Raw genomic sequence first — 13,091 nt, 5'->3', positions numbered from 1 at the left:
TTGGTTGGCCAGGTACCCAACCCCCCGTGGTCGGGTTACCAACGCCCTGCTTACTTGTACTCAAGTTGGTTGGCCCACAGCATGGCGCCTTTACCATGTGGTAGGTTGTCGCGAAACTCGCCCTCGTACCTCTGCAAGACACCGCTGGCCCAGGGGGGGAGGGGGGGGCTGCTGGTGTGACGCGGGTGGGTATACTTTAAATCCGAGGGTGGTAGTGGCGTGGAGGACGCCGCTACGTTGCAGCGCCCCATCACTGAAGTTCCCTTTGAGGAGAATTTGTCCGTCCTTGAGAGCGACCTGACCCTCGCCGCAGCGTCGTCCGCCGCGAAATCGGCCTACGTACTTGTAGTCGAGCGCGGCGTTCTCCAATGTCCCGAACCCGTGCGGTAGCCCCACACGGTTCAATTCGCCATTGTACACACTTGCGCAACATCTGCACCTCACCTCGCCCCGCGGCGGCAATGATACTCCCGGCGACCCTGGCTGCACAGCTCGGCCCACAGCTCGGCCCAAACCTGCCGTGCTGCCGAACCCGGCAGTGCTCTCTCGCGAGCCCGCGGCTGTACTCTCTCGCGTGCCCGCGGCAGTTATGCCAGTGGCAGTTATGCCCGTGGCGGTTATGCCCGTGGCGGTTATGCCCGTGGCGGTTAGTGCACTCGTGCTCGAGGCTGCACTCGAGCCGGAGACTGCAGTGGTGCCAGTGACTTCACTTGTGCCCGTGCCTGCACCGGCGGGAGTGACTGCGGTAGCGGTAGCGGTGACTGTGGCTGGGGTGGCTGTGGTTCGGAACGGGCGGTATCTCCTGTCGGCCATGAGAGCTGGACTCATCTGCAAAACCAGTTAGTTGATCACGAAAAAAGGCTTCTTCTTCTTCTTCTGGCCTCCCACGCTCTCCCGTGGGGCCCCGGGGGGTGCATTCACTCCCAGCTGATGGATCACTCCAATAAGGGGAGATCACCCCCCTGCACAAGGGGGTGATCTAGCGGGGGGATTGCCGGGCGGGTATGTAGAGCCCTTCCCGGGGCGTAAAGGGTGCGATATATTTGCCGGCGCGTGGCGAGAAGTGGGCAATGCGCGGCGAGGTGAGGTCTTCACTACGCGGACTGTAGCCGGTTCGACCGGGCATACTCCGCGACGTCGCAGGCGTCGAGACCGACCGTTTGCTCCCACACCGCCTCATCAACTCCGAACTCGGCTTCAACGGCGAACCCTCCGACAGCGAACCGCCTACCGGCCGGCGCGTTTCAGCCCGGGTCACCGGGTTGCAAGGACCTGAACCGGACGGCAGCGAATTGTTCATAAAGCAGGCAGTCTGAGTGGTCGGAAGGAGCGTAGCTGGAGTGAACGACGCTGGAAGGAACGGGGCTGGAGGCGCCAAGGTGGTGGCTGGCAGGTAGCTGGTCGTCGAGGCCGAGGCGATGCTTCGGCCGGAGTAGGTCTTGGCCGCGCCGGAGCCAAAAACCGCGCCCGGTGTGGACCTCGAACTCGCCGGCGCCAGGACAGCGCCGGAAGGGGCGGCGTAAAAGGCAGCTCCGCCAGCAAGTGACGCACTGAGAAGTGGCCCGCCAAGAAGTTGTGGCCCGGCGACATGTGGCCCACTGAGAAGTGGCCCGCCGGATGCAGACCTTGAGCCACCAGGCGCAGAGCGGGAGGTGGCGATAGGTTCCAGAAGGAAGGCAGTCTCGGTGGGGAAGTGAGTTCGCTCCGACAGGGGTGCAAGACGCGTCCAGTCGGGTGGGGTCTCACGGGCGCTGAGAGCCCCTAGATACGCACTCCGTGAACCGCTGTAGAGGGAGGCGCTGCCTAAACTGCTTGGCCGCGAACTGGACCCCAACTGCGAACCTGACCGTGCGCTCGTCGCGTATGTACCCGGCCTTGGCCCCGAGTGTAGTGGCCCCGAGTGCCGTGTCCCACAACCAAACGTAGGACCCACGGCGGAGTGCGACTGTAACGCCAGGGAAGTCGACGGTCCTGTCGGGATGGACGGGGTCGGAAGGGACGGGGTCGGGAGGGACGGGGTCGGAAGGGACGGGGTCGAGAAAGGCGGGGTCGTCGTCGGGGTGGGGATGGGCGGGTTCCGTGAAGCCTCGCAGCAGCAGTGCAACCGTTGCCGTGGGCTCTCATAGTCCGGCGGGAAAGTGATGAGCGTGATGCTCGGCTTTGGCTTGGTTCGAGCGGTGGGCGCGCCGCTTCTGACCCCACTGGGGGTCCCAATGGTCGTCACACTTGTGGGTCCGGTGGTGGCGAAAGCGGAAGCAGCCGTGCTTCGAAGCGACCCGCGTGACGGCAAGTCCTCCACGACGGCCACGTGTTCTTCCTCGCCGGTTGCGTCACTCGTTTCCGATAGCCAGGGCGCCCGGCGGACGCGCGGCTGCGCTCCGAGCGCTGGGCCGCGGGCCGAACTCGGTAGCGTGCGCCTTCGGAGGGGGGTTTTCTTCGGCGGTAGAACGGGGTACTCCACCTTGGCGGGGTCTTGGTACTTTCTCGGGTATCTATCCGTCGGGTACCTATTCGTCGGGTACCTATCCGCCGGGTATCTATCGGTCGGGTACCTATCGGTCGGGTATCTATCGGTGGGGTACCTATCGGTCGGGTATCTATCGGTGGGGTACCTATCGGTCGGGTACCTATCGGTCGGGTACTTATCGACCTGGTACATGTCGTCTTCGGTGGGTGGTGGGGGCAGTTGGTCGACGGTGTGTATACTAGGAGCGGGGAGGGTGGCGCCGGCAGGGCGTGCGTCGACGTTGAGCACGGTCACGATCTTGTGCGGGCGCAAAAGAGCACCTGACATGAGGCTAAACTCTGAAGCACTCGCAGATGCCGTCGCCGAAGGCCCCGCCGTCCTCACCGCTTCCTGGATCGTGGCCGCGCCGTGCGAACTCACCACCTCCGCCACGGTGTACACACAAATCGACTTTGCTGCCGGTGCGGATCGTCGCTCAGCCGCCATTGGCGTCATAAAGACCTCCCGGTGCTCAGGGAAGAGTGACGCGGCAGGAATGGCCAGGTCCAGACAGCTGTCGTATGACGCCACGCGCTCCCCCACCTCGGTGCCTTCACCCTCTGCTCGGACCTCCCCGACTGGTCGCACACTACCAGTTGGCCGCACACCACCGTCTGGTCGCGCACTACCAGCTGGCCGCACACTACCAGCTGGCCGCACACTACCAGCTGGCCGGGTGTTGTTAGTTACATCAGTAATGTCGACATTTGGACCGAAGCCCCGCGTCGGACCGTAAGGGTCTCGAGCTTCCTCGGAGTCGCGTCGCGGGAAGAGAGGTCCGAACTCGCGGGTGGACAGGTCGTGCGATGCTTCACGTGCGGAAAAATCGGAAGGCGACACGGCCAGGTACGTGCGAGTGTACGGATCTCCAGAAGTCGAACCGCCTGATGGAGTGGCGGGCACGTACTGTCCTCTTCGATCGCCGGTCTCCCCTGGGTCACCAACGCCGTCCTCTTCCGGGTCCGTGGGCTGTTCGTTGTAACCTTCGCATGGCGTTTCCTCCGATCCCGTCTCCACCGGGTATTCTTCATCGCCGCCACCACCGCGGTCGTCATCGTCGTCGTCCGCGCTCCGCCGACTCCGGTGCATGGACGACGTTGAGCTCACGCTATCCGAACTCGGAGAGAAAACTGCAGGCCCAGGTCCAGGCTCCAGACGACTGCTGGTCGGCGGCGTGGCTGCATCGTAACTGACGGGATCTTCATTACTGTTTGGACCACTTGTCAGATCCTTACGATTCGGACCCTTGTTCTTAGGAACGCTAGCGTTTGGATCCTTGTTATCAGGACCACTAGTCTTGAGACCACTAGTCTTGAGACCACTAGTCTTGAGACCACTAGTCTTGAGACCGCTGGTCTTGAGACCGCTGGTCTTGGGGCCGCTGGTCTTGGGGCCGCTGGTCTTATCGGCAAGGCTGCTCAGGTTGTTTGGACTATCGTTGGCCGACCCTAGCTTGTCAGGGCCGTAATTGTTGGGCCGATCACTGTTAGGCAGGTCAGTATTAAGCCGGTCAGTGTTAATTCGTCCGGCACTACCGCGGCGGCCACGGCTGCTGTCCTGGACACCGTTGTATTCTTCTAGTGGGTCGTAGTTGCGGGGGGTTACGTCTTCGAGGGAGTCTACTTCGGAGATATTCTGGGCACAGTCTTCGTCGTCTGCGCCTTCGAGAACGAGGTCTGTACGGGCCGAATCGTCGTCATCTTCATCACTAACCGTTGCCATCAACCGGCTGGTGTTGATTGTCATTTTCTGGGAGTTCAGATACTCCCAACGGTCCGATGTCCGGGCCGGGAACACCTCGAAAGGCAACGATCGCCCTGTATCCGCCCCACTCCTCGGCGTTTCTAACGTAGGCACATTAGCCATTTTTGCTCCCCCGAAATACCCACCACGGGTCACTACTCCAAAAAGTCCCCCACTGGCTTCCACCCACTGGTTAATGGCTTCCACCCACTGGTTAATGGCTTCCACCCACTGGGCACTGGCCGGCCTCCCTCCCTCCACTACTGACCTAAACACTTATGTTATACTTAGATTAAACTTGAGCTATATATAGTACAGCTCTATGTTCATGCCGTCGTGAATCTCGTAGTCATCCAGGGTGATGTGGTCTTTGAGCACGACGTGTTGCTTCTGAAATTTGAGGCGGTCCGGCCGTGTTCCAAGCATGGCCGCCGCCAGCATCTTGAGTTCGCCAATGGTATCGCTAGGTAGACATTTGACACGACACTTTTTGCCCAGCCGGTCGTTGACTGTGACTTCGATGTAAGACATTTTTAAATCCTTACCGCAACCTTCGTGGGCAGGGAGGCGGGAGGGGGGCTAATTAATTTTGCTGCTGCCTTTAACAATGGACGCAATGACCCCCAGTTGCACCACACCAATGTTGTTGCTTTTGACGTGGACAGTTTTGATGCTGTTGTGAGTGGTTGTCGCCAGACGCGGTCTGTCCGCCGACTTTAGAGACATAGTGCTGACGAATTCGTGATACACTGAATTGACGATTTTCTGGACCGGTGGCAAGTCTTTCACCAACATTGTGCCTTGTGCCTCATCGGTCGAGGGGACAGGAAGCGCAGTGTGTAGTGAGGGCAAGACTGCGTTGTCAAAGGCTCGTCGTGTAACTTTCCGACTTTGCTGCTCACCCCCCTTCATTGCCTCGCCAAGTCCCTTCAAGATCCCCAACAACCAGTTAGACGAACTCGCTGGGGCAGACGAACTGTCCAAAATCACTCTCTGCTTGTGCTCTACGGGAACGCGCTGAATCTCGTGGTTGGATAACACGCATCGACCAGGACTCCCGGGCGGCCAGGGCACGTCCGTCATTTTCGCCTTCAGCATCTCTAAACCACAGACAGCCACCGGAATTTGAATCAGGGGAAGCAGGCCAGTGGAGACAGGGGCTTCATGGGATCCCTCTATATGCAGATTTGCCGTCCTGAAAAGCGATTTCGTGAACTGAATTCCAGTCGGAATTCGTTTGAACACACGTTCGATGGCGCAAGAATAATGACTATCCGTATTTTCCTCTAACTTGTATGACCCAAATGCTCGGTCGAATGGAATCAGCCGATTTGCAACCACCAGATCGTCCCAGGCGGTGGGCATTTTCACGTTTATGGTTTGCTTAACAGCCTTTCTTATGTCTTTAAGGTTCTCAAAGATGCTGTTGACATCATCTTTTAAGGACATATTGGTGGGACGACAGTTAGGGTTGTATTCGCTAGATGCAGCCTCCTGTTCCTGCATCATAGCGTCATTGATTTCTTTGTAAAATTCGTTCTCAAGCAGCGCTGTAAAATAAGCGTCGATCTGGGCTGCCTGTCGAAGAATGTCAGCGTCATTACGGGCATCGTCAGCATTCCGAGCAATATTATAGATGGTTTTGAGTAGCATCTTCGTTGACTGTGCTTGACGGTTCCCCCGATTGTTTGGCTGGTCGTTTAGCGGGTCGTCTGATTGGTCGTGTGACTGGTGGTGGTTTATCCCATCGCACATTGCGTCGGGCGGTGGTGTGTCATTGTATTGGTCATTGGGTTTGGCGTTTGGCGCAGTGGTCATAACACCGTTATTGTGAGGTGATGAAACAAGTAGTTTTGCAGCAGGGTTGCGGTGAATGTATCTGTAGTAGATGTCTTTCGTCCAGCCTTCCTCTATACTCTCGGGGGACGAAACGATCAATTTCAAGGGAGCGCCTTTGGCCAATACGTCTGGCAGCAGGTTGATATTGTCAACATATTTGGTGTAGATATTATCCTTCTTCCTGTTCTGGAATCCGTCCAGCAGATTGGACACGAGATAGTTCTTGGTGCAAACGAACAAGTCGCGAATCTCATATGAGAGTGCATCAATCAATAATCGGATAGTGTTGTTTAAAAGAGTTGAATTCGGATTAACGATGATTATCTGAGCTCTTTCCCGCAACATCGGAACCGAGAGCCACACCAACTGCAGCAGCAGCAAGACACTTAGAGTGTTAGTCAGAGAAAGCGGCAGCAAGATAATGTTGTGCGTGTCGATGCTGTTGAACCAACTTTCCTTCAACGACTTTACCAACATATTCTCATCAAACTCCTCATCGCCACATGTTCCACCGCTACCTGTTGTACAGGTAGTATCGCCACTTGTTCTATCGCTACCTATAGAACAAGTGGCGATTCTTGTGGTCCCTGTAGATATGGATACGAAATCGGCATGCATCGCTCCACCACAGAGTTCCTGCCGCTGGCCTGTACTTTGATGACATGTACTGTTGCAGTGATCCCATGGTTGGTCAAACTGTGGGCATAACCGACCCAACAAAGTTCGGTTGGGCAAGGAATCGATTAACGGAGTGATTACAATCTTTCGTGATAAACGCTTCCCGCCAAACAACAACATGAACAAATGACTGTCCACGCGGCCTCCAGTCTGTCGTGCTTCCACACGAACCGTCCTCATCGACTTGTTGATATCAAATACGTGACGCTCAGCATGCTTTAAAGCTATCGTGGTCGAAGACGCAGAAATCATTTCATTAAACCACACAGAAAACGGCGAACAGGCTCCCGCAGATAAGACAGCACCAGCAACATGAATATCTCCTCCATTACTCCCATTAGCACTGTGCACTCCAAGCAAATGGTTCACATATAGCGACTCCCATAGCATTGCTCGCGTGTTACGACAAGCATTGCCCCAAAGATCACGAACTATCAACGGCATCTAAATAAACAACCATATTGTTCGCACACACGCGCTTGTTGTCATGCGGGTTATGCGCATAGAACACGGAGTATGTATGCATAGTGGGTGAGTATGCATAGTGGGGAGCTACTTACAAGTCTGTTGGCACTGCTTCCAAGGAATAGAAGTGGTAGACCGCCGCAGTTTATATCCGAATTGGAGTCCACCCACAGTTCCGGGTTGGAAGGTCGTTTCCGTGAGTCGCATTCGCCGTGCCATTGGACCTTGATAGCTTTGGCGACAGCGCAGGGGTCTGCCTTAGTGGAGTGGCTGAGGGCAGTGTGTAGCTGGATGCTTGACCGCAAGTGTCCGTAGAAGAAGGAGAGAAAGGTGACAGCTTCCTCCGAGACAGTCGTGCACACCAAGCTGCCGACGGTCTCTACGAACTCGGATGAAAATACATTCAGCAGCCCCTGTCTCGTTACCAGCTCGTAGGGGCAGCTTTGGAGTCTCCGTAACTCCTCCACCGACGCACAGATGCGACCGTCCTGGATTATTCGAAACCATAGCATCCTTTCACCTCGCATCTGGTCTCCAGGCTGGCCTTCGGTCCCCAGAGCTTCAACCCCAACGCCTCCTGCTGCCAAACCTTCAGTTCCAAGACCGCCGCCCAGATCATTTGGAGGACCACTATCGGGCCATTGGTGCCAGTCTTTGCCTTTATCCAGTAGCGAACGTTCTCGTTCCGTGAGCTCAGTCGTCGCTTCGTGTCGTCGACGTTTGTTTTCATTCAGCACATAGATCGATATTACCGTCCCTTGTACTCGCAGTTGATGTTGGAGCTCCCGTGCCACATAACCCTGCAACCCCGTCGCTTCATATGACACGTACATCCTCTCTCTGAATTTTAATCTAGCCGTCAGTCCAACCAAGCAACCTCTTCTACGACCCCTCACACCCAGTATTCACCACTAAGCCTAACCACTGGACCTAATCACGGCCCAACTACTGGCCTAATCACGGCCTAACCAGTGAGACTAACCAAGCAAAAAAGCACGACAGTCTCGGCGTCAGAAAACCGCTTCAGCCTCCCGACCGTCGTAGAGCCGAGGGTCCACTTGGACACTGTCTATCTCCATGTTCTCTCTGCCCATCTTTCCGGGAGAAGTGATTTTGATGGGGAGATTGCTGTTTCTAAAAGAGCTCGGTTGTGTGTGCCCCTGACCATGTGGGGTCCTTGACCATGTGGGGTCCTTGACCATGTGGGTGTGTGTGTGTTACAACTCTTCTTTGTTGAGACTAGGTCTGATGATGATGGCGATACAGGCGACGGTGAAGTAGAATAGGATGCCGGGTGCCCCGTCGGTGTACAGCCATTCGTATTTCCAGACGTTTTCAGGATCGTTCAGATAGGCGCAGGTTTGTGCGGCGAGACAGGTGATAAAGAAGCCGGCTCCTACGACGAGTATTCTGCGTAGTTTGGATAGCATGGTTTCTTTGACAAGGTTCATTTGCTTGCGTGTTTCGTAGAGGGATGTGTGCAAGTTGGACCAGCCCCATACGGCGCCGCCGGCGGCGCAAATAGTGAGTGGTAATGAAGCGAGGACGAGTGTGGTAACACCGAGATTGAGTTCGGTATGGAACTTGTTAAGAGTGTTACGAAGAAGGTCGGTGGTGAAGAAGGTTGTGGCGAGAAGCCAGACTTTGATCTTGAGATGGGGTACAAGGGGTTTGGTTAGCACACTGTAGACGCCGAGACAGAGGAGGAGAAGGAGTGTGCCGACGAAAGTGTTTTTGATACCGGTTGCGGCGACTTGCACAAATTTGATAATTACGCCAGCGCCTTGGGAGCTGTCGTTTTCCCATGAGTAGGTGATGTAGGAGACAAGTTGTTCGAAGAGCACTACACTTAACAGCAGACTGAGAAAGTTGTGGATGAAATGTAGGTGTTCTTGGTACGAGTGGATGGCGACCATCCACCAGACTACCAGCACGCTCCACAGCATGGTCATAGAGAAGTAAAGATGCAACTTGGGCACGTCCACGCCGGACAAAAAACCGTGTGTGCCCTCGATATACACGTCGCCTCGAAGCTGGTCGCCATCTCGCACCTTATCGCCACGGTCCATGCAGTTGGCCAGCAGCAAATAGTAGACGCCGGTGTGGCTCAATGGGAAAGCCGCATCCGTAACTAATTGGCGCGTGGCACTCAATGCAACGGGTGCAGAAAGAACACGGCTGCGGATATCTCGCGGCAAACGTAACTGCCTTTTTGCCCCACAGTCTCCTGCTTCGACATCTTCATCTGTGCAACAGAAGTGCGATGAATTCTGATACGGTACAAACTGCCCCCAAAAGTCCTCACTCTTCATCATTGTCAACCACACTGGGGGCACGCCTTCATACTTATTAGCCAATGACCCACTCACCTTGAGCTGCGCACGAGACATCACCCCTCGAGCATACGTCGGATATGGCGAGTCCCACAAGCCCCAACCGATCGATGGCACCATACCTGGATCATCTGCACTTGGCTTAGCATACACAAACGCACGCATCACTGTAACCAACGTGTGCGGATCCGCCAACTTCACACTCCGCAAATCCACATGCATCCCACTAACCAACAACGACAGCACCCCCCATCGAAACAACATCACCAAAAAATGCACCCTTTTTATACCACCCCCACCCACACCACCCAGCTAATAAACACGCTCATGACTGACTCACGCTGAAAACCCAACTGCTATCAGCACTGATTTTGAACTCAATCGCAGATTTTGATTTGTCGCCCCATGTCGTCACTGTCATCCTGGCACCAAAAAGAGGCGCAGTTCTGTGGTGACGGTCTCCTGCTTTAACTCTGGGTAAAGATGGAATAGTCCCACTCCAAGGTTGGGTAGTCCCACTCCAAGGTTGGGTAGTCCCACTCCAAGGTTGGGTAAGGATGGAATAGTCCAATATTGTCAAAACGTAATACACATACGTCATGTCTGTGCTAGACACATACGTGGCACACACGTGTGACACATATGTGGCACACACGTGTGACACATATGTGGCACACGTTACCGGTAGGCTAAGTCGTCTAGCGGCAGAGACGCCCGCCTCTCTGCGTTACGCCGTCTCCTTAGTTTGTGTCTTCGTTTGCCCTTAGGTATATCCAGATCAGGATCGATCTGTCTCCGCCAGCGCACTATGATGAATTCAGCGTTGCCACACTCATATATTCGCTTCTGTTTATTTACGCCGTACAGCGCCATACTGGTGGCCAATGAACCGGCGGGGATATCTTCCTCGTCGAGATCCGCAGCCTCTTCGCGTGCTGTCGGCGACGAGAAATCAGACCTTACACATGACTCGTAAAAATGCCGGATCGATATAGTCCCCTTTGAACGCTCCAACCGACTCAGGATATCTTCCCGAGATGCCCACTGCACTGGTGAATCGTTCTGACGCCAATGCTGCTGCCACGCACGGAATATCATGTTGTGACCTACGACCAAAATGACGCTGTGCGGACACGCACCAATCCATGTCTCCAACAACCCAACACGCCTACAAGAAACAACAATAGAAGAAGCAAGCAGGGGGGGGAAAAGCCCTACTTACTTGTTGACGCTTTCTACGCTTTCGATTTCAACCTTCCTGCACTGTTTGGTCAAGCCCACGGTGAGGTAGTGGTTGATGGTCTGTCTCGTACCGGGTCGGAGGTAGCGCGAGCCGGAGCCGGTGCTGTCTGCGACGCTGGCTTCCACATTTCGGTCTTTCCAAAATTCCAGCGCTTGGGACGGCCGGACGAGTGGCTGGTCGGCGGAGGTAGTTCTCCTTTCCCTCAAGTAGGGAATGATGGTGAGGATCCTCTTGCCCGTGAGCAGAACTTCTTCCGGTGCTGGTGATTCCGAGTCCGTCAAGCCTGTGCCATCCGTGTCCGTAACAGACGTATCCGCTGTGGTCGCATCGGCGGCGGTCGGCGGCGTCGAGTCGGTCTTTCCGAGGGGCGAGGCGAATCGCAGAGGCATTCGTGGCTCCAGGTCTTCGGCTGAGCCATCGTCGTCACTCCGGAATCCCGGAGTCGCCACATCCTTGGGCGACATGGTCGTTGCTTTGGCGCCAGCGGCCTTGGACGATCCCGGCGTCGGCGCCACATCCGTAGACTGCATGTCCGGGGGAGCCAAGTCCCGGTCCGAGCCGATGGCCCCACGAGCGTGCGACCCGATGGAGACTGTGGCTGAGGTGCCTCGGGATTGGGCGCCGGAGTCCCAACTCACATTGGGTCTGCTGGCAGAAGCGTTTCGACGGGTGTTGTAGGAGAGTTCTTCCGTGAGTCTCTCCGCCTCCTCATCCTCCTCATCCTCCTCATCATCAAAGGGGTCATGGGGAACAACCATGGAGCGGCGGCGGCAGCGCTGTTTGCGTCTCTTGGCTTCGTCGAGCAGTTGATCAGTGGACTTCCACCAGGTGCCGGTAACTTGGTCGGCCTTCTCGACGATGAGTTTGGTCGTATGCAACGTGCGACGCAAGGGTGAAACGCCGATTATATCTACAGGCGGCAACCGCCCTGAGAGCACGTCTTGACCCAGGACTGTACCCGCACCCATGGCTTGTTCTTGGCCCTGCTCCGTCAAGGGTGCATCCATCACGCCCGGGTCAATCACTTGACTCAACCCCTGCGTCACGATTGTCCACGGCTGCACCAAGTAGCCCTTCCGCGCTGCATTCAATGCACTCTGAGCGTGCCGGCAAAGGATCAGCAACTTCTCCCCACTCGTATTCACCTGCCCCCGACTATCCAACACGTACGGGTATCGGCCTCCCTTCGCCCGCCTGGCCTCTCGGGGCGTCGGGTCTCTCGGCGTCGGATCTTTTGTGGGATCTTTCATCAGGTCGGCAGCGACCGTAAGGTCCGTAGCTGCCAGGTCTATAGCTGTCGGGTCTTTAATGGCCCCCGACGGCAGGGACAAGTCTCCGGTCTTAAGGGTGCCGTTCTTGAAAAGGGCGCCTCCAAGGTCCGACGGCAGATCCGCGCCCTGCCAAGACGGTTCCGGCCCCGTGAGACCGCTCGGGCTTATTCCGGACCCGTCCATATTTTGAAAATGACAACCAGCCTTACCGAGCTCTTGGAAGCCCGCGCTCAAGCTCTCATGGCGGGCGGCAAAAATGGACCGCTTCACGCAGGGGCGACTCGGGCCACCTTCGTCCTGCCCTCCTTGGCCACCCCGCTGCAGCAGTGCCCGCCGCCTTACGTCGTTCCCGAGCTGGACGAAGTCCCCTTCTACCGAAGAGCCGAAAAGTACCAAAGATACAGCAGCACGGCTAGCACGCAATGCTCTGATCACGAAGGTTGCAGGTACGAGTGAATCACGCCCCAGTGCGTGTCCTCAAGGCACGTCCTCAAGGCACGTCCTCAAGGCACGTCCTCAAGGCGCGTCCTCAAGGCGCGTCCTCAAGCCCCCCCCCGAGACCCAAGGCTGAAGTTCTTGGACACAAGCTCCGGCTTCTTGGACGCAAGCTTCAGTTTCTTGGGCGCAAGTTTCAATTTCTTGGGCGCAAGTTCCTTGGGCTGAGGTTCCTTAAGCTGAGGTCCCTTGGGCTGAGACCCCTTGGATTTAGGTCAAGTCCAAATCAGGTCAGACCAGGATCTACCCGAGTGTGCTGACCAGTGCAGCAATGCAGGGGTCATCGCCCCGCGAAAGGGCCGCATTCCGGCGGTCTAGATCTGCGAATATTAAGAGGTATGCCTTTTAACCAACTCGTAAGCCACTCACCCCCCGACCAACGTGGCTACGACCGACCAAAGCCACTCACACCCCGACCAAAGTGGCTACGACCGACCAAAGCCGCTCACCCCCCGACCAACGTGGCTACGACCGACCAAAGCCGCTCACCCCCCGACCAACGTGGCTACGACCGACCA

The 13,091-nt window shown here is 56.3% G+C and overlaps 6 protein-coding genes across 6 annotated transcripts; all 6 read right to left on the bottom strand.

Annotated features, from left to right (window-relative positions):
* Positions 1 to 195: 195 nt before the first annotated feature.
* GNI_017230 (hypothetical protein) lies at positions 196 to 828 on the bottom strand (the record flags this gene model as incomplete). Its single annotated transcript, XM_011130729.1, has 1 exon — positions 196 to 828. A coding segment is annotated over one exon (633 nt), but the record flags the coding sequence as incomplete, so codon positions are not given.
* Positions 829 to 979: 151 nt separating this feature from the next.
* GNI_017220 (hypothetical protein) lies at positions 980 to 4,372 on the bottom strand (the record flags this gene model as incomplete). The annotated part of the gene is made up of 2 exons (XM_011130728.1): positions 980 to 1,803; positions 2,404 to 4,372. The coding sequence occupies 2 exons, from the start codon at positions 4,370 to 4,372 to the stop codon at positions 980 to 982; spliced, it is 2,793 nt and encodes a 930-aa protein (XP_011129030.1).
* Positions 4,373 to 4,552: 180 nt separating this feature from the next.
* On the bottom strand, positions 4,553 to 4,780 carry GNI_017210 (ubiquitin-like protein; the record flags this gene model as incomplete). The annotated part of the gene is made up of 1 exon (XM_011130727.1): positions 4,553 to 4,780. The coding sequence occupies one exon, from the start codon at positions 4,778 to 4,780 to the stop codon at positions 4,553 to 4,555; it is 228 nt and encodes a 75-aa protein (XP_011129029.1).
* A 48-nt stretch (positions 4,781 to 4,828) lies between these two features.
* On the bottom strand, positions 4,829 to 8,064 carry GNI_017200 (hypothetical protein; the record flags this gene model as incomplete). Its single annotated transcript, XM_011130726.1, has 2 exons — positions 4,829 to 7,210; positions 7,327 to 8,064. 2 exons carry the CDS (start codon positions 8,062 to 8,064, stop codon positions 4,829 to 4,831), a joined length of 3,120 nt encoding a protein of 1,039 aa, XP_011129028.1.
* A 384-nt stretch (positions 8,065 to 8,448) lies between these two features.
* Positions 8,449 to 9,786, bottom strand: GNI_017190 (lung seven transmembrane receptor; the record flags this gene model as incomplete). The annotated part of the gene is made up of 1 exon (XM_011130725.1): positions 8,449 to 9,786. The coding sequence occupies one exon, from the start codon at positions 9,784 to 9,786 to the stop codon at positions 8,449 to 8,451; it is 1,338 nt and encodes a 445-aa protein (XP_011129027.1).
* A 456-nt stretch (positions 9,787 to 10,242) lies between these two features.
* GNI_017180 (histidine phosphatase superfamily (branch 1) protein) lies at positions 10,243 to 12,261 on the bottom strand (the record flags this gene model as incomplete). Its single annotated transcript, XM_011130724.1, has 2 exons — positions 10,243 to 10,732; positions 10,787 to 12,261. The coding sequence occupies 2 exons, from the start codon at positions 12,259 to 12,261 to the stop codon at positions 10,243 to 10,245; spliced, it is 1,965 nt and encodes a 654-aa protein (XP_011129026.1).
* Between the last annotated feature and the right edge of the window lie 830 nt (positions 12,262 to 13,091).

Source organism: Gregarina niphandrodes (assembly GCF_000223845.1).
Source record: "Gregarina niphandrodes unplaced genomic scaffold scaffold00002, whole genome shotgun sequence".
Lineage (NCBI taxonomy): Eukaryota > Apicomplexa > Conoidasida > Eugregarinorida > Gregarinidae > Gregarina > Gregarina niphandrodes.
Note: the sequence above shows the minus strand (reverse complement) of the source record. Positions and strands in the feature narration are given on the sequence as shown.